We start from the raw sequence: 21,422 nt of genomic DNA, 5'->3' as shown, positions 1-21,422 counted from the left end.
TAATTTTTTTTTCCTCTTGTACCCACTCCCAAGGTGCACATACCCTGTAAATTTGGGGTATGTAGCATGCAAGGAGGCTTTACAAACCACAAAAGTTCGGGTCCCCATTGACTTCCATTATGTTCGGAGTTCGGGTCGAACACCCGAACATCGCGGCCATGTTCGGCCTGTTCGGCCCGAACCCGAACATCTAGATGTTCGCCCAACACTAGCTCTGACACCCGCACTGTTCTGTACCACCATAATCACCCAGCTGGAATTAAGGGTTTTTTTAGGAAGCAGTTCCTTGCTCTCCTTCTCTATTTTATGTAAAATAAATTGTGCTTACTAAAAATTTGCCTTCTTACAAATTAAGGAATTTTCATTAAGCTTTATGTGATTCATCACTTTTTTTTTGCAGTTTTCCGGAGGTAAGTGTGTTTTTGTCTACTATTGCAGAAGAATTAATAAACAGAAGCTACAATGGAAAAAGGTGGGCAGAAAAGACCAAAACCGAGATTAACCAGTATCAGAGTGATGGAAGGTGTAGTGACAAAGAGGAACTGTCTAAGATCCAAAGCACAACCCCTTGTCTGTTCAACATGGTGGCAGGAATGTTATGATTTGGGCAAATATGGTTGCCACAGATACTGTCACACTTCTCGTCATTGTTGTAACTGCTGATGAAAGATTAAGGCCTCATTCACAGTGAGACGTTAACGCAGCTTACCGTACTGCAATGCTAATCTTATGGGTCGTTCACAGTGCGACGTTAGAGGTAACGCACTGCAAGCAGTGTGTTACCATAACACTACAATTCAACACTAAACGTTACCAGGTACAGGAAAGCATACTTTTCATTGCCTGTATGCTTTCTTGTACCTACTGTATGCGACGGTAATGCAGCATTAGCAACTTTTTTGTTGCGTTACGTTGTGACTTTAACGTCGCATTACAACGCAACTTCCCATTGTGAATGTAGACTCACAATGAATTCGGAGGTGTATAGAAACATATTGGCATACATGCAATTAACTTTTACTCCTGAGACATTTTCTTGGTGATATTTTCACACCTTGTCATTAAAATGCATTTTGAACCACCAGAAAACAAAATAATTTTGATAGTATTTTCTAACCTAGGTTTTAGTACGTTTTCAATTGTAGAGTGCTGAAAAGTTATCTTAAAATGAACTTGAGGTGAAAATAAACTGATGAGATAAACAATTATGTTTATCTTCCTACTCCTAAAAATGACCTTTTTTAAGTATCCCATGGTTTTATTCTATATTTAAACATTTACAAAGTAGGTTGAATGTTTTACTGTCTCTAATCTGTGGCAGCCTATTAAGTGTCCCAGGGTCAAAATACATGAACTAGCCACCTTGTCCTACCTCTCTCCCCTGTCCTTAGATGTTGTATTCTGCTAGGAAAACATTTATGGCTGTAATTATCTTAAATAATGGTGCCTTTAAAGGCCTTTAAAGCAGGGGTGTCAAACTCAAATACAAAGTGGGCTGAAATTATACACTGGGACCTAGTTGCGGGCCAACCTCAATGTGTAGTGGCCACCTCTGTCCCTTCTAAAGTTCCTTGGTGTCTAATAGCCCCTCCATTCCCTATACAGTTCCCTGGTGTCTAGTGCCCACCTCCTTCCCCTATACAGTTCCCTGGTGTTTAGTGGTCCTCTCTCCCTCCCCTATACAGTTTCCTAATGTCGTGGCACCCCTCCCTCTCCTATACAGTTCCCTGGTATCTAGTGCTTTCCCCCTCATGGCTTCCCCCGGTGATCAGAGGCGTAGCTAGGGTTTTCAGCGCCCGGGGACAAAGACTATTAATGCGCCCCCTAAGGTGAAGGGTCGTGACCAAATGTGAGCGTGATTATGGGTGCTCCACATTTGGTCACGCCCCTTCAAATGTACATGGAGGTTAGCAGGCTCACGCTCACCCACCCTCCCTCAGTATGTACCTTCCAGCATGTTCCAAGACAAATTCAGCAATCATGAGCCCCCCCCCATCAAGACAAATTCCGCAATCATGAGTAAACATGAGGCCCCCAACATGACCAACTCAGCAATCATGAGGCCCCCAACATGACCAACTCAGCAATCATGAGGCCCCCAACATGACCAACTCAGCAATCATGAGGCCCCCAACAAGACAAATTTAGCAATCCTGAGGCCCCCAACAAGACAAATTCAGCAATCATGAGGCCCCTAACAAGACAAATTCAGCAATCATGAGGCCCCTAACAAGACAAATTCAGCGATCTTGAGGCCCCCAACAAATCATGAGGCCCCCAACAAGACAAATTCAGCAGTCATGAGGCACATAAATAGACAGCATTTCACATAAATAGGCAGAATGCCCCCTTAATATGGTAGACACCTCTCACCTGGCAGCAGTTCCCCAAAATACACTCAATCTGACAGCAGTGCTTCCCCAAAAATAGGTAGCCCCAGGTCTATAGGTGTCCCCAGAATAGGTGGCCAGCAGTATAGATGTCCCCAGAACAGGTAGCCAGGGGTAGAGATGTCCACAGAACAGGTAGCCAGGGGTATATGTGCCCAGTATATGTAGGCAGGGGTATGTGTCCCCAGTATATGTAGCCAGAGGTATATGTGCCCAGTATATGTAGCCAGGGGTATATATGCCCAGTATATGTAGCCAGGGGTATATATGCCCAGTATATGTAGCCAGGGGTATATGTACCCAGTATATGTAGTTAGGGTTATATGTGCCCAGTATATGTAGGCAGGGGTATATGTGCCCAGAGTAGGTAGCCAGGAGTATATGCCCAGTATATGTAGGCAGGGGTATATGTGTCCAGAGTAGGTAGCCAGGGGTATGTGCCCAGAGTAGGTAGCCAGGGGAATATGTGCCCAGAGTAGGTAGCCAGGGGTATATGTGCCCAGAGTAGGTAGCCAGGGGTATATGTGCCCAGAGTAGGCAGCCAGGGGTATATGTGCCCAGAGTAGGTAGCCAGGGGTATATGTGCCCAGAGTAGGTAGCCAGGGGTATATGTGCCCAGAGTAGGTAGCCAGGGGTATATGTGCCCAGAGTAGGTAGCCAGGGGTATATGTGCCCAGAGTAGGTAGCCAGGGATATATGTCCAGTATATGTAGGCAGGGGTATATGTGCCCAGAGTAGGTAGCCAGGGGTATATGTGCCCAGAGTAGGTAGCCAGGGGTATATGTGCCCAGAGTAGGTAGCCAGGGGTATATGTGCCCAGAGTAGGTAGCCAGGGGTATATGTGCCCAGAGTAGGTAGCCAGGGGTATATGTGCCCAGAGTAGGTAGCCAGGGATATATGTCCAGTATATGTAGGCAGGGGTATATGTGCCCAGAGTAGGTAGCCAGGTCAGGTGTCCCCCTCCCCAGCAGGAGGGGAGCAGTGCAGAGAAGAGCTGCTCTACCTTCCTCGCTGTCCCCTACAATGTCCGGGTGGCTGGCAGCGGCGGGCGGAACTTACCTCCGTCTCGTCGCAGCGCCGGGTGGATCTGCCACTACTCTGGTCTGGTCCAGACCAGAGCAGCGGCTGCGCACCCGAACTTCCGCCCGGCGCTGGAGCGAGACGGAGGTGAGTTCCGCCCGCCGCTGCCAGCCCAGCCACCCGGACATTGGAGGGGACAGCGAGGGAGGGAGAGAGCACCTAAGGTGAGGGAAGGAGGGGGGATATGGCCCCCCTTCCCCACAGCTCTCCCTCTTCTCTGCGCTGCTCCCCTCACCCGCCGGAAAAAGAAAAAAAAAAAACGCAGCTTAGCCAGGCGGAGGGCGCCCTTGGGGACCAGGCGCCCCGGGGCACTTGTCCTACCCCGACCCCCCCTAGCTCCGCGCCTGCCGGTGATCTAAGGTTTACCCTCCAATATTTCTTCTCTGGTGGTCTAAATTGGGCCAAACATAATGCAAAGTGTAGAAACCACCTGAGGGCCAAATCTGATGGCTCTGAGGGCCAGATTTGGCCCACGGGCAGGAGTTTGACATGAATGCTTGAAAGGCAGCAGATTCAGGAATGCTGTTTGTTGGGTCCCCTATACTCACCATAGAAGTACTAATTGGAACCCAAGGAGAAAAAAAAGCATCTTTAGCTGCTTATGCCACATGGACATAGCTCCTACATCCTGAAAAGCGGCCGCTCATTCCGCCTGGATGTAGAAGCAATGTCCGAGAGAAAACTCCCCGACACGGATGATTGCGTGTGTGGCATGTGGTCCCTCTACCGATCGATGCCTCGTTAAGCCACAGTGATCACTGTTACAATGAGTAATGATAATTGTAAAGTGTATACAGGAAGTACATAGCTTCCTGTAATGCTCGTGCATGTGACCCCCATACTGCAACACTGATTGGTCAAAGGAATCGTAATTTGCCTTCTTAAAACAGAAGGTATTTGCGATAATTCAGCGTTAAGTGAGCAGCTTTGGTTGCCCACAATGCATCTCTACTGAATATGCAAATTATCTCTTTATACATCCAGAACCGCTGGTGTATTGCAAGCCTATAGCTTATAAATTGTACAGAACCAACAACATGTAGAAAGCATGTTTCAGGCTTTTGGTCCTCCTCAGTACATGACAGGGATTGGTATGGCTCTATGGGATAGGGCTTGGACCAGTACAACAGAATACCCAAGCAGCTCGGGGTGACCCAAAATTACTAGGAAAGTACTGTATAGGGGACTAAAAGAGACCTAAAAACCCTCCTACTAAAAAGCAACTCTGTTGCTTTTTAGACCCCTATACTTTCCTAGTGGTTTTGGGTCACCCTGAGCTGCTTGGGTATTTTGTTCCAAGGGATCATATGATCCTTTGATCGCCGTGGCTGCAGTGATTAGTGCAGTGATCGGCCCAAGGGATCATGTGATCCCTTAACCAATCAGTGTGTTCCCAGTCCCTCAATGACCCCTGTTACTATTGTAAACTGGACAGAAGTGTGGCCTGACTCTAACTGTGCCTCTCTCAAAGCAGCTCTGTGTTACTTAAGATCTGTGGTCTGAGGTGACAGGAGCTGCTGTGAGGGGTCATGTAAATTTGGCTGCAATGTGCACTGATAAATTCTGATGCTGCTATTGGCGCCCACATAAAACAATGCTAATATCAGCTGTAACAGTAAATTTGGGTGCTTGCGTCCATAAGGTGACAACAACGCTAAGGGCTGAAGTAGTTATATTTGCAGATGATTTTCCTAATCCTATAATCGCTCAATAGGAAAAGGGGAATACAAACATCCTGAAATTAAAAAATAAAATAACTATACCTCTCAGCTACTCATTGAAAACTCAGCATATGAGGGGATTACAAGAGGCATGTAAAACTATGGTCTCATAATGTTTTTTTTTCCACATTGTAAACAGTTAGGCACGGTTCACATCTGCGTTCTGAGCCAAAAGGATCCGATGAGCGGATCCGGTCTCCACTTCACCGAATTCGGATGGCTCAGTCCGTGGCCTGGTTCACATAGTGAAAACTGATCTGATCAATAATTGATCGGATCCGTTTTCACTCAGCAATACACACCTAATTTTTCGTAGCAGCCGGCGGTAGAGGCTTCCTCTTCTTCCACTGTGACTACACAGCACGTCATGTAGGCACATGACGTGGAAGAAGACGAAAGCCTCTACCGCCGGCTGCTACGGAAGATTAGGTATGTATAAACCTTCCCTCACTCACCGCCTGGCTGCTGCACCCTCCCCTCAACCTCCCATTGCTAGATTCGCGTTGGCCCATACCCCCATCCCCCTGGAATGGTCCGTTTCTTCACTAGTGTGATTAAATGTTCCCATGGAGCCCACTGCAAGTTATACATTACCTGTCTGCGGCCTCCGCTGGCTCCATGCGCATTTTGTTCTCCATACACACGCGCCCTACGAGGTTGCCTAGTAAGAGCGTACATGTGACGTTAGATGTCACGCACGTGACCACGTTACTAGGCAACCGCGTGGCACACATGTATGGAGAATAGAGGAATACTGGAGCCAGCGGAGAGAAAGAGGCGGACCCAGACAGGTAATGCATCACTTGCGCTGGGAGGACATTTAACATTAGGGGGACAGCGTCGGGTCGAGGAGGCGGCCGGATGCAGCGTCACAAGACATGAAAATTTATTGGGAATCAGCCTGCGGTGTATGATCAGCCAACAGATCCCTCTCTAATCAGATTCAATCAGAGAGAAATTTGTCTCTTGGTCGAATCTGCCCATCATCGCTAGATGTATGGCTACCTTTAGTCTCCACAGACACAATGTACAAAGAGATAATGTCATATTCAAAAACTTGATTGCCTTGGAACTTATAGTCAATGTGGAAATCTGTTTCTGGATAAACCTGTGCAATTAATTCTATTTGCTATAACTGCTATACAACCAGGCTACCTGTAATGACCCAGCTGTCTAGTGAGACCGTGGTTGTGCACTGAATTTCTTTCTTTTGCACATGATTGCTAATTGGTCCCACTGACAATTTCAATTTGAAACTCAAGTTCTTGGGTTGAGCAGAGGTTCTCTGTTCATCTTCAACTAAATCATTATTGATATTCAACAAACACTGAAAAGGTACATCTGACATTCTCATTAAAGCAGTGCAAAGACATCCACTGAGAAAACCTGCATCCCCAAAGAAATTTTCCTTTGGTAGATCCATACTGACATTTCAGAAGGTGCACACTTTCCCAACCTCCATATTAGAGGGAACCAAGCCCTATCAAACATTAGATAGTAATTACTTTTGCACGAGGAAAAGTGTTTGCTCACAGGGATTAGAAGAAAAACAATTAATTTCATAAGTGCAAAAAACATCTCACAACTTCTACACAGCTAAAGTAACCCACTTTCCCTTCATCCCCTGAAAACAAATATAGCGACAATAGAGGGCCAAGCCAGGTAAATTGTACAAGATGAACTGGTGTGGAGCACACCCACCACACATAGAACACCTCTGTCAGGTATACATACACATTTCCATACATACACTATAAGTATGCTGTGTCCTTTTTCAATAAATTAGCAATCCATTGTGGAATGGCCAAATAACCAGTAAACTTTTTCATGGACCAAAAGCTGTAAACCTGCCCTATATCCTTGGGCAATCAGTCAAATCAGTGATGAACTGGTCAGCACTCCAAAAGCAGCATGTACTCCTTCCTGATACTGCCCAAAGCAGCCTCAAAGTGCTGTATGGCTCTGCTATTTTTTACCCATTATGTCCACCACCACCAGCCATATAGCCTTGGGTGTCTCCCAAGCTTCCCCCATCTCAATGGGGGTTTTACAGTCCAAGCATTCAAGCTCAGAGCCAGCGTGTAAGATCACCTGCCTAGTTGGTGTTGTTGGCTCCAGCATCAGGTGTGGTGTGCACTGCACACATGTTCCACCAGGCAAAAGCCTCCTATTCAAACTCTACTTGTCACTTAACATGTACATGTTTTACCTCCTTCTCAAGGTTTTTTTGTTTTGTTTTTTTACACATGAAAGTATTTTTAACTAATCCCTGTGACCAAACTCTATTTTGTCTTCACAAAAATATCACCAGCAAATGTTTGTAGAGCATGGTACTAGGGTGAGCATGTTCCTTTCTTCTAGCTGCTGAACACTAGGAGGCATGCAGTGCACCACCCTGTGTATGGATAGGTTGCAAGCCCCAGTCTTTTATTGACCCTGGACTATGTAATGTTTCTGTTGTACTATATATCATCATTCAGTGTTTTGTTGTTTATAATATACTGTACATTACTTTATGTTCATTTCAAGAACATTTCCAAATGTGTTTTGTCAATGAAATAAAATTCTGAATAATTTACTGACAATTTTCATCAAAATTAATAATGTTTTGATTAGCGTACAGTTTTAAGATACTGGCATCAACTTTTTTTTTTTTTTTCTGAATGTTAATAATTCTCAAAGTCTTCACATTCCTTTGAACTGCTGCATGATGGAAATCAGCTGCTGGTTGCGTTTTTCAATCATTTGCTGATCTTCTTTTAGCTTTTTCTGTTGTAACAGAATTTCCTCCTAAGTGAGAAGTAAGACATTTTTGGATTACAGTGTACATTGATTGTGATTATAAATTTACATTATACCAGAGTTTATGCTAAAATGTTGCGCTGTTTGCAAGGCGTAGTTTACAATAGAGGTCCTTTCACAGTTAAAGGATACAAGGCAAATAAAATAAATTCAGATTTACTTACCTGGGGCTTTGTCCAGCCCCTAGAAGCCTATGTGTTCCTCGCCACAGCTCCCCTCTTAGCCAGCCTCCTGGGGTCTTCTCCATAGCGGCCTGCGGCTTCTGTGCCTGCTCTGTGGTCGGGAGCATTCTATGCAACTGATCTTTCTCTGTTACATTGGACAGGCATTTTATTTGGGATTGATTTTAGAATAAAATAAAGTTTTACACTCTTGAAGATTCCATTTTTGTTTTAAGGCATCTAGAAGTGGCTTGGCCCAGATCTAGGAGGGCTTATAGGCATTGTGAAACGTTTGCACATGGTGAGCCTAACCCACTTGGGGGGTCCTTTATGCGTACGAGAGAGAACGGCGCCGGAGACTTGGGCGCAGGACACAGCCAGTATATGGCTGATCCTGCTGCCGCACAAGTCCGGGCCGTGTTAATTACTATTCCCCCTCCAGGTCGACATGGATAGTGGGGGAATGAAATAATTTGGCTTCCAGCAATTGCTGGAAGCCGAATTATTGTTTTAAAAGCAACTTCAGATCCGTCTTCTGACGGCGCTGAAGTTACTCCCTGTGCCTGCGATAGCCGTAGTTCCTATTACGGCCTATGGTGGCGCCGGCTGCGCCCAAGTCTCCTGCACTGCTGCGCCCAAGTGTCCAGCGCTGGATTTACCGTGTTCGTCCTTTATCCAATCCCCTGGTTTCTGGTCTGGAGTGGGCACTTTCTGTTTTGCAGTGCAGTGATCACATTGATGGCTCTGACATAATACGGATTCATGCACTATGTGCAGTATACATATCTCTTATAGGGTGAGTCCTGGTAGAGGTAAAATATTGATTGGAGGACACTTAGATCTGAGCGCGGCATCCATGTACTTCATGTGCTTCAGGTTCACTTTAAGCACAGAGGGCAGATGCCCAAATTAAAAGCAACACATTGTGTAAAAAGAAATTATTATTATTTAGTATTTATATAGCGCCGACATATTACGCAGCGCTGTACAGTGTATATATATATATATATATATATATATATATTGTCTTGTCACTAACTGTCCCTCAAAGGAGCTCACAATCTAATCCCTACCATTGCCATATGTCTATATTATGTAGTGTAAGTACTGTAGTCTAGGGCCAATTTTTAGGGGGAGCCAATTAACTTATCTGTATGTATTTGGAATGTGGGAGGAAACCGGAGTGCCCGGAGGAAACCCACGCAGACACGGAGAGAACATACAAACTCTTTGCAGATAGTGTCCTGGCTGGGATACGAACCAGGGACCCAGCGCTGCAAGGCGAGAGAGCTAACCACTACGCCACTACGCCAACATGTCAGCCTCCATACCCCTCTCAATTCAGGTGTGCTTTAAGCTAGGCACTCAATAACACTATCCTGAAAATTTTTAACATGCTCAATATACACATTTGTATGGTATTTAATCCAAAGTGTAGATATAGGATCAATAAAGAATTTATGGAAAGCATTCAAAGCATCCATAGTGAAAAGCAATTATTGCATTATACCACAAACTCTCTGGCCTCCAAGGCTGGACAGATTTCCATTTCCCCATTTCTACTCCTTCAGCAAGAACGAAAAAAAAAAACCTTCCAAAGATGTTATTGGCGAACCCCTTCCCTTTACATACAGCAGAACAATCATTTTAGGCAATAAAAGATTGAAATGTGTACCTAGCCAAATGCTCCCTCTGTTCTTGTTTGTGGGAGTTGTTGAGAAAGCCAATAGAATGTTTGGGAAAAAAATGAACAATTTTCCTCTTAGTAAATCTTAATCAATTTTATTATTTTTACTTACAACAGTAAAAATGAATAATCTTGCTGTTTGTCCTTTCATATTTGCTATATTTATAGAATTATGAGCAGGCATATCTGACCCATTAAAGAGGTTCTGTGCGGTGTTACAAAAACCAAAAAGCCTCACTTACCTGGAGCTTCTACCAGCCCCCTGCAACTATTAAGTCCCATGCTGTCACTGAAGCCTCCGCCATTCGCCACCGCCGGTGACCTGGTAATTATAAGTCTAGACGAATAGTACTGCAGCTGCATGGCCATGGCCGTGCACGTCATCGGGAGCTTACGGCGCAGGCACAGTACAAGAAAACTTCATACTGCGCCTACGCAGTAAGCGCCCGATGGCGCACGCGGGAGAAAATAATTAAACTTTAAATTTTGCCATTATTTCCAAACAAATACAGGTGTGTAAGGTAACAATAGATAGTGGAAGGCGCTGCCCAGAGTGCAATAATAATAATTATAATTACAACAATTATGTTGTACAGAGAGGTCTTCCTCCTGCTGCAACCTTGCCAGATGGGGTTAACCCCTTACCCCCACCTCAAAACAACAGAACCAATTAATTAAAAAGGTGCGCTTGGATATAAAAATCACAATCAATTCTTTCCTCAATAGGAGACTTTGTCATACTAAAAATATTAAAAAGTACAGATAAGTTCACACTCTATTCACATACATCCATCCACATTCACTCTAGAGCATGCTGGTTCCCCCAAAAAAGGAAATTTAGGGCAAAAAAACCTATTAGAAAATACCTTTATACAAATTTCCTTAGAAAACCTAATAAAAATTCCAAAATGCTTCAAAACAAAATCTGGATGAATTCACATACAGTATGTCCTCTATCTCAATTGTGCAGATATGACCATAAAAGCAATCTCTGGGGTGCATATGTATCCCACCAAAGGATCAGAGCTTAATTATGCACACTGATAGTTAATGGTGTCCGCTGTCCAAAAAATAATTGCTATATTATCCTCACCAGCCAAGTTCTCCGAATGGCCACTCCTGAGGGATATCTTCTGGATGCGCGCTATCCGGAGTTGCCATTCTCGTAGCTGCGGCTTCACTAATGTCTTGCCGTCCCAGCTCCGATAGTTGACTCCCGATCTTCCGGTCCCAGTGATGATGTCACTTCCGCCAGTGCGTCTCATTGTGCTGTTGTAAGCACTTCCTTGCGGTCCACCTCAATACTTTATATGCCGTCCATGGCAATTTTAGTTTTTTGGGTGGAAGGAATGACTTACTGCTTGATAAATAGAATGGGGCGCCCCTGTTCTCCCACAAAACAGCTTTAGATTGACATGTTTCGACGGAAACTCGGCCGTCTTCATCAGAATCTATTAGACCATTCAGACCAGTCGCCATATTTATATCCCACAACTCCTAGTACATGCTCCTCCCCTTTATCTTCCTTAAAGGGACATCTATATCCATATTCTTGCAATTCCATGCCCAGGATTCTTCTTTATGCTAGCAACTCTCACACTAATAATGATACATATATTCCTATCCAGAATGTATCATTCCTCATTCCTGCTACTGTCCTTAAAGGGAACCAGAGAGGAACGGGGGGTGGAAAAAGAAAAAGATTTTATACATACCTGGGGCTTCTTCCAGCCCCATAAGCCTGAATCGCTCCCACGCCGCCGTCCTCAGCTTCCTGGATCCGCCGGTACCGGGCCCGTCACTTCCGGCGGACGCGGCCAATTGTCCGCATCACAGGGGCTCCCTCCATACATGTACGCATGCAGCTGCGCAGTTAGCGGCCACATGCGTATCAGTATGGGGAGAGAACCCGGTGATGCGGAGAATTGGCCGCGTCCGCCGGCCGACTTGCCGACTCGCGGCAATGACGGGACCCGGTGGCGGCGGTTCCAGGCAGAGGAGGACTGCGGCGTGGGAGCGATCCGTGCGTATGGGGCTGGAGGAAGCCCCAGGTATGTATATTGCATCCTCTCTGGTTCCCTTTAATACACGCCATATTACCTAAAAAAATAGGGATAAAAAATACTAAAAAATAATCCAACGGGGACCAGTCGCTCATTGAGGAACCAGAAAGCTCTTTTATACCTATTTTATAAAACCAAAAAGTTCCATCTCTTCATTCAGACCTCTGGGTACAATGGTATCCAAATTAAACATCCACCTGCTTTCTTGTCTTGACATTTTGGCCATATAATCGCCGCCTCTGCTATCCCTATGTACTACCTCTAATCCAAAATAAATTGATGACGTCCTACTCGTCTGGAGGGGCTCCGAGGTATCCCTGAGGATAGGAATATATTTATTATTATTAGTGTGAGAGTTGCTATCATAAAGAAGAAAGAAGGATCCTGGGCATGGAATTGCAAGAATATGGATATGGATGTCCCTTTAAGGAAGATAGATGGGAGGAGCATGTACTAAGAGTTGTGGGATATAAATATGGCGACTGGTCTGAATGGTCTAATAGATTCTGATGAAGACGGCCGAGTTTCCGTCGAAACATGTCAATCTAAAGCTGTTTTGTGGGAGAACAGGGGTGCCCCATTCTCTCTATCAAGCAGTAAGTCATTCCTTCCACCCAAAAAACTAAAATTGCCATGGACGGCATATAAAGTATTGAGATGGACCGCAAGGAAGTGCTTACAACAGCACAGTGAGACGCACTGGCGGAAGTGACGTCATCACGGGGACCGGAAGATCGGGAGTCAACTATCGGAGCTGGGACGGCAAGACATTAGTGAAGCCGCAGCTACGAGAATGGCAACTCCGGATAGCGCGCATCCAGAAGATATCCCTCAGGAGTGGCCATTCGGAGAACTTGGCTGGTGAGGATAATATAGCAATTATTTTTTGGACAGCGGACACCATTAACTATCAGTGTGCATAATTAAGCTCTGATCCTTTGGTGGGATACATATGCACCCCAGAGATTGCTTTTATGGTCATATCTGCACAATTGAGATAGAGGACATTTGTGAATTCATGCAGATTTTGTTTTTAAGCATTTTGGATTTTTTATTAGGTTTTCTAAGGAAATTTGTATAAAGGTATTTTCTAATAAGTTTTTTTGCTCTAAATTGCTTTTTGGGGGAACCAGCATGCTCTAGAGTGAATGTGGATGGATGGATGTGAATAGAGTGTGAACTTATCTGTACTTTTTAATATTTTTAGTATGACAATAAAGTCTCCTATTGAGGAAAGAATTGATTGTGATTTTTATATCCAAGCGCACCTTTTTAATTAATTGGTACAGGTGTGTAAGGTGTATGCTGAAATAGGGCACCAGGGTAATTTAGGCGTGGGGTGAAGCTGCTACCAGGATACCCGTAAATTACAGATATTCTACTATTAGTAAGTTTACTGATATTCTACTATCACTTTACCTAACCTTCTTCTCACACTAACCCTCCCTCTACCTACTCCTAATACGAACTTACCCCCTGCTAATATCTGTGCTGCAATCTCCGCTGCTAAAATGTCACTACACTGATATCTGTGCCACCTTCTGCCACTATTACTCACCACAAAATTATGTTTATATAGCTGTGCCTGCAGCGCCCAAATTATACACTGGGCACTGCTATAGCTGATGGCCTGGCATTGCCCGGGTATGTATTTGGCTGGTGTTGGCTGTGCCCACTTTTTCTAACCCTAAAATACAATTACTCAATTACCAAGTTTATGAGCTTTGCGGTGTTTGGCATCAATAATTTGCATTGAAATTTAAAAAATTTGAATAGCTGTTTGTGGCTCCACCCCATTTCTGAATTTGAATCCCAGTCACCCAATGACCAACTGTACCAGGTTTGAGGCTTGTGCCATTAACAGTGCAAGAATGGCAGCAATTAAATATTCCCCTTGAAAATCAATAGATGAATTTTGATTGGCTTTTGTAGGCTCCACCCACTTTTCTGAATATTAATCCCAGTCACCCAGTTAGCAACTGCGCAAAGTTTGAGAACCCTACCGTTACCAGTGTAAGAATGGCTGCAGTTTACATTTTCCCAGTGAAATTTGTATTTGTCTCTGCCTACTTTTTGGTTACGGGAATAAAAAGTACCCTGTATGTTATTCCAGGTAATGTACTATGCGTTTGCCAAATTCCATTCAAATCCGTTCAGCCATTGTTGTGATTGAGTAACAAACATCCAAACTTTGCATTTATAATATTAGAGAGATTATGGCTGCAACTTACCCTCATTTTACAGATTTCTCGTCTTTCTTTATCATTTTCTTCTGCTCTTGCTTTCAGCCAAGCTTCATTTTGTGTCTTATGTTTTTCTAACATTTCCTCGAGTTCCTACATGTAGATAAAATAAAGATTTCTATGTAAAGGTCATTCAAAACTGTTACCATGACATCCTTAAATAATACTAATTCAAAGAGATTTACCTGCTGTTGAATCTTTAATTGTCTTTGAAATTCCTCCTTTTCTTGATAGAAAGCTGCTTTCTCCTGGGCAAATTTAGCTTTTTCACTAAAGGCAAAATAATAGAGGGGAAAAGGCAAACTGTTGTTTTGTGTGTGGTTTTCTTTGGAGTATTTTTTTTTTTTAGGAATTCTCGAAAGTACATTTGTTACAAACTTAGTACAAACTGACCTTGTGATAAAAATACATAATCTGACATTATACTCCATAGAAATTGCTAGGCACAGTGTTCAATAGTTTCACTTGCGTATACTGCTGTAGTAATAGGCCCAGTGTGACTGTTCTTGTAAAAGCCAGGCTTATCGCTGCCCCTTCTGCCTGTTAGCCCTTCTTACAAACCCTTGAATGATGGGTGGTTTCATCAACCCTCCAGCTCCATTAATTTCCTCTCATCTGAGAAACAAATGATCATTGTGATACGTCATTTAATATCATTTTTGTACCCCTTGTGCTTCTTCTGTTGCCAAAATTTAGTAAAGTTTATTATGTTGCACATATCCAACTATCTGCCAAAACTTGTCTGTTAAGCCCCATTCAACTTTTGCTGTGAAACAAGTTGAAACAACTGAAAAAAAAGTATTTTGCTATCGTTCAAACAGCTGATAAGATTGATAAGAAGTCAATCCAACTGTTGGATTGACTTCTTATCAGTCTTATCAGCTTTTTAAACAATAGCAAAATACTTTTTTTAGTTGTTTCAACTTGTTTCACAACAAAAGCTGTTTGACAATTGTGCTGTATAAAAGACCGCCATTGAGCGTGTGTATGAGGCTTAACAGACAAGTTTGGCAGATAGTTGGGCAGACAGTTGGTAGGTGTGTATGAACCTTTAAAGAGCAGATAAATAATATACAGTAATCTGTGCGAATGAATTTAAAGTGGTAAACAAAAAGGTGGGCACATGATCTACAACCCCCAAACCATAGATCAGGTGTTAGAGTCAATAAAAAAAAAGGTCTACAAAAATGAAGGCCCCCTTGAATGATGTTTGACCATTTTGTTTAAAATGTTGCTACCTTTCTGCAGGATATTGAAAATACAGGATTGAGTGTGTGTGATGAAGGGGCTGTGGTATGGAGGAGAGGTATATGCAGCTATGGTAAGGAGGAGACATATTATTATCATTCATTGGAGTCATATAGTGCCAACATATCACGAAGCAAGACTAAATCTCTGCTGGGATCTAATATACTTCCACAGGGGCACTGTTGCAAGGTGTTAAATAGTCAATATCTTGAACAATCGCTGCAGACACACTGCTTCCAGTGTGTTACCAGCTGAACTGCACCTTCCATCCTATGGAGAGGGGAGGAGGTAGATGCATGAGTAACAACAAGCTGCAGGAAATTCCTTTCCAGCTGAATAAAGGAGGCTTGGGCAAGTCAATCTGTCCTGCCGGAAAAGGAGACATCAGAGTGCAGCTGTATACTGTAAATGTCAGATTTCCAGATGAAATGATCAGGAACTATTGTTTTGGCTTAGGAAAATGTAAAGTGTATACTTAGCTTTGGACTATGATGATTTTCTTTAGAAGCTAATTGTTGAAAGTCTCTGTCATGGACAAATGCAGGGCCGTATTTCTGGGAAGGTAACAGAGGCCATGGCCTAGGACGATAAAAATCAGCAGGGCGCAGGACTTGGAGAGATAAGAGGTCACATGTCAAAGTAAATCACCTCTCCTGCTTTGCTCTGGTCTGCCTGAAATGTATGTATTTGTATATATAAAAGAGTATGTGGGTGCATTTTTACTTTTTGGCCACAAGATGGTGCTACACTTAATTGCTGAGTACTGTAAAACAGTACACGGAACTAGTAAGTGTATCTGTTTACTTTCGTTTTGTTAATGAAAGCCGACATCTCGCTGATGCTGGCTTTTATTCATCATAGGCACTGTGATCGGATTTGGGAACACCTGTTTCCCATTTACCGATCATGAAATGGTGGGAATGTAACTAAGGTGAATGGAAATGGCGTGGTGAACGTGAACAGTGGCGGTAATTAAACAATACGTATATCTAAGCCCTTGATCCTCAAGTGAAGTATACAGGGGCGAAGATACAGTATATGTAGCAAAGATCCAGAAGTGGTTAAAGGCCAAGCTCAAGCATAGTTTTTTTTTATGTACTTAACAGAACATCCATCAGAACATCCATCTAAATGAATTGTTTTTGCTAAAAAGAAAAATACTCCTTTCATGGATCATTTTTCCTCAGAAAGCTCTACCTGCCTTCTCAATTGTTCCTCCTCCATTAAGCTGAAATCATGCTCCCTCGCTAAATAATAATGGCCATGATAGGCTATTTGTCCGCAGTGGGAGTGTTTCAGGTTGAAGCTGTGACCTGCCTTTTCTCAAACCTCTCGTGGTTGAAAGATTCTTATTTATGTACGGTATTTTTGAGGGTAAAGTATTTTAGCATCTAGACCTAAACAAGATTAATGGAAACCTTTAAAAGTAAAGCTTTGCTATTTTTTTTCCTTTTGGATCAGTTAATTAAGTGGTATATTTATCCTTCTACCTTCAAACTTATAGAGCCAGTTCTTGCCTTGTTTTACACACTTAGCTATTGCATTTTATTCTGACATCTTCTCATTGTTCTATCTATGAGAAACTATTTTAGGATATTCCTATTTTACACGTGAAAATAAAACTATCTGACATGATGAAATCAACAAGTGTATATGCAGTCACTTAGAATTAGGCTGTGCTCCTTTTTTCCCTCTGCCTGTAAGGGTTAAGAATCAAGGCTCTCAATGCCAGTGTCTTTGCAGCTGAACTGCAGTCCGACTGTAGAGTAACTCATTACAAACTTTACTAACTATCCCGTCTACAAACAGCTCAGCGATCATAGCAGTTTAAAGAAAAAACATCTTGATATACATTTTAGCTGATCCCAGTTGACGTCCCATGGAGGTGGAGCACTGCATCTCAAGCCTATGATGCACACTCTGTTCAGGCTGAAATGTTTGCTTTTTTAGATATGAGTAAGCAGACACAGTTGCAGATCTTCTTTGTGTCTTTGTAGAGATCCACTGATTAGATGATGACAATTAGGTGACTTTTATGCTGGGAATACACCATGAGTTTTTTTGGAAGATTTAACTTCCAATCGTTTTTACGATCATTTTTCTGATCGATTTAATTCATTTCCATGTGAAAAACAATCAAAATTGGATAGAACCTGTCAGAAATTACTGGTATCTATCGAGCCATCTATCTGCCAGGAAAGCTCATGGTGTATTCCCAACATTAAAGTACTAGGTCAAGAGTCAAACACCAGCTGTAGACACACACAAACTCAAAGTGAACCCTTCCAGCTATTAAATATTATTTCTACATCTGGGCCAAGAGATGGGGTTTTACATTCTACAGTACCACATGGGAGGGAGTATGGCTGAGATGACTAAACTCTATGCTTTACAACAGAACTCTAAGGGGAGAGGAGAATGGATCAGAACAGAGTACCAAGCTGTGTGGGAATTTGCTTGTGTGTTCAGGCTAAAGACAAGAGAGTGGCTTTGGTCACATGACCATGGAAATCAAGGGTTAAAAAGGCATGTATCATTCCTTTAACAGGAATTGTTCTTGAATCATAAAAGTCACACTGAGTTGGTAAAGTTTGTAAAATCTGTACCAGGGTTTTACAAAATGTTTATTTCTACTTTTCAACTATTTTAGCAAGGTTTGGTATTAGTATACAGACATATCTGTGTTTAACTGGTAACTGATCTGTATATGTTATGCTGCAATAACTTCCTAGTGTTACTGGCATCAGTTGCTTAGGTGGGAGTTTTTACTGAATCAATCATTGCACTAAAGCTAAAGACATTATAGGGACTGGAAAGGATGCATGACAGTTCACTCCCTGCTTTATGCAGACCAAATACACCAAATCATATAGTATAAGCCAAGGTTTCCAGCTAGTTGCCTAGAGCAGGGTTTCTGAACCGAGGTTCTGTGGAACCCCAGGGGTTTTCACAGCATTTTGCCACTTCCCTGGCATAAAAGAGTCCCACTTTTCCCCCTTTTCAAGGGACAAAGTAGTCCCACTCCATCACTGATGTGACCGGTGGATTGATGTAATCTGCAGTGCAGCACCAAGCCCCCATTAGCTGGTTTTCACGCATGGTTTGAAGATGGCAAAAGACCAGCAGCGAGTGAACCAGTTAGAAGTGACGACATGAGAAAATAGTGACAGGTGAAGGCAATGCAGCATAGAAGACTGCACTTCAAAGGTGGGGGATAATTGGTGCCTTTAATACGTGGGAGTCAGTGTTGCATTTCATATGGAGGGATGGTTGGTGCATTTCATTTGTGATGTGATTGATGTATTTTCCTATGTGGAGTGATGGCTGTATATCATATATGGGAATAATGGCTGAACTTTATATGTGGGGAATAATTGATGCATGCCTTATGTGTGGGTCAATGCTGCATTTCATATGTGGGTGTATTTGTTTTTATTCATAAGTGGGGGTAATTTTTACTTTTTATATGTGGGTTTTAATTGCTGCATTTTCAATTTGACAGTGGCACTACTACTGTTAACCAATAAACGTATAGGGGTGCTAAACGTGGCAGTTGCGGCTTTTCCTGTCATACGTGTGAACACAGTGCTAGATTACATCGCCTTGTCATAGCATCCTGAATTGGCTAAGTTTGGGTCTTTCATGTACCCCTAGGGGGCTAAAAACGCATTGTGACAACCGAATGATGGGAATCAATGCCAAAGGCATGTGTAAATTGGCCCTAATAGTAGCTTAGGAAAATAGAAAAAAAAGGCACAATTTGTAACATTTATACAGGGGTTACCTAAAGTCTGAAATTTACCCTAAAAAGTACCATAAAAAAGGTTGAGAAGGGCTGTCCTAGAGAGTTATATAAACTGTAATTGATTGCAGTTGATACTTAAAGGACTAACAAATAAAAAAATAAATTTGAGTAGCACATGATAAAATATGTGATTATGTTTTTTTTTGCATCACGGTGGATAAAACTCTATGGGATGTCTTGCATTAACATTTATGCCTGTTACTGGCACATACAATTTTGATAGTAAATCAAGGGCAGATAAAGTAATTGCTCACAATCACAGAGTTTTTGCTCTCTGCAGCCTCATTGCTATTCTGCCCATATTGAGTCAGATTTGGGGCTCTGCAGTGATTTGTTGTCCTGCAGGTTCAGAGACATGCTGGCTGCACACTACAGGACTCCTCAATGCAGTATGACCTCCACCAGACCTTTGTTGGCATATGGAGCTAAATTAGTATAAGCAGCCCCATCATTCACTTGTGTAGTGTTTAAGCCGAATCAAAATTATGCATGCTGAACATACTGTTTTTATTATTTTCAGTGGTAATGTATTGTTTTAATTAAGCAAATTTGAATTACATGCAGGTTTCTGGAACACAACCCTAGTGTAAATCGAAAACGCTCTGTACTTGACTTTCTCTGATCTTTCACCTCCCATTGTGCTTTTGTTCTTACTAGCAGTATTTATACGCTGCCAGATACTTTGTAAAGCTGCTTTCCCCCCCAAAAAAATTATGCGAATATTGACTTATTTTTGCATGCAGCCTTATTTTTATAATCGTACCGTTACAAGATTTACAAAGCATACATATAATTTGAGTCATTTATTTTCTTGCAAGTTACTGCTATTATAATGTCAGTTGATACAGCAGTTTTTACTGTGGCATAGGTCTGGTTGGGAAGAATAATCACTGTCCTGTAGCCATAGTGAGGGCTTATTTTGCAGTAGCAAGTAGTTTCGTTTTTCCTCTTTCTGTGCTACTGCAACTTGATCAGACTGATGACTAAGCTAATATAGAAAAGCTGTTTACATCCAAATATTAAAGCAGGATTAAACGCAAAATAAAAGTCATATTGAAATGAACACGTGCCCTTAAAAATCTATATATAGTATATAAAATCGTATGTTTGTGTGTGTGTATGTGCCGCCATCACTTGAAAACGCCTTGACCGATTTAAATGAAACTTGGTATACAGATCCCTTACTACCTGGGATGATATGTCCTGGGGTCGAATGCCCCCTGCACACCTGGGCGAAACCACAAACAGCCAATCAGATTTCACCCATTGAAGTCAATGGCAAAAATGTAAAAGGCTGCCATTCTCACAGTAGTAAAGCCAAAATCTAAAAATTTGGCACAGTTGCTATAAATTCAGGGAAAGTGGGCGGAGCATAAAACGATCAATCAAATTTCAGCCGTTCATTTTAAATGGAAAAAATGTAAACTGCAGCCATGTTAATCACAGGGTTTTCAAACTTGGCACAGTTGGTCACTGTGTGACTGGGATCAATATCCAGAAAGTGAGTGGAGCCTACAACAGCCAATCAAAATTCACCCATTTATTTCCAAAGGGGAAAATATAAAATGCTGTCATTCTTACAGTGTTAATGCCAGAGGCCTCAAACCTGGTACAGTCGGTCATTGAGTGACTGGGGTTCAAATTCAGAAAAGGGGCGAAGCCACAAACAACCAATCAGACTTGTGTCATTTCAATGAGAAAATTCAAATCGATGCCAAGGACCCCAAACATGGTTATCATTGAGTCACTGAGTGTCAAGGTTAGAAAATTTGGGCAAAGCCAACAATAACCAAATACATACCCAGGCAAAACCGGGTCTTCAGCTAGCATGTACATATATATATATATAGCCCCTCACCTCTGAGGATGGCTGTTCAGCATATGCGATATGGATCCCTTTGGACTATGAGACACCTTACACACATTAGAGTGGGACCACTGCCTGTGGAGTGAATACTAACAGACAGCCTTGAGATGGACAGCTGAGTGGGCAAAGGCAGTACATATCTATAATCGAGAAATTGCTCCAATCTGCTATATGACTGGAATAGTAGCTTTTGGCTTGCAATGATTACCTCTGGATATATGCCTGAGTAAGGGGACCCCCAATGCACCATTGCAGTTGGAAGTAAGGGCCGGTATAAGCTGCAGCCGGAGACGGCTACTATTACCCCCCTCCCCCTTCTCTTTCTGCTCCTAACAGCATATATCAGCCACATGTC

At 42.6% G+C, this 21,422-nt stretch overlaps 1 protein-coding gene across 3 annotated transcripts in view; it reads right to left on the bottom strand.

The window, feature by feature from the left end:
• Positions 1–7,845: 7,845 nt before the first annotated feature.
• LOC137553309 (uncharacterized) overlaps positions 7,846–21,422 on the bottom strand; it is a 95,094-nt gene continuing 81,517 nt past the window's right edge. For 2 of the 3 annotated variants that reach the window (XM_068271443.1, XM_068271444.1), the window contains exons 17-19: positions 14,333–14,417; positions 14,136–14,240; positions 7,846–7,981 (exon numbers count right to left, since the gene is read on the bottom strand). In XM_068271443.1, the coding sequence (XP_068127544.1) occupies positions 7,877–7,981; positions 14,136–14,240; positions 14,333–14,417 (295 nt within the window). In that variant the 3' untranslated portion in view covers positions 7,846–7,876. Of the gene's footprint in view, positions 7,982–8,157; positions 8,303–14,135; positions 14,241–14,332; positions 14,418–21,422 lie in introns of all 3 variants that reach the window. The other variant, XR_011027241.1, reaches the window with a different exon arrangement.

Source organism: Hyperolius riggenbachi, chromosome 1 (assembly GCF_040937935.1).
Source record: "Hyperolius riggenbachi isolate aHypRig1 chromosome 1, aHypRig1.pri, whole genome shotgun sequence".
Classification (NCBI taxonomy): Eukaryota; Metazoa; Chordata; class Amphibia; order Anura; family Hyperoliidae; genus Hyperolius; species Hyperolius riggenbachi.
Note: the sequence above shows the minus strand (reverse complement) of the source record. Positions and strands in the feature narration are given on the sequence as shown.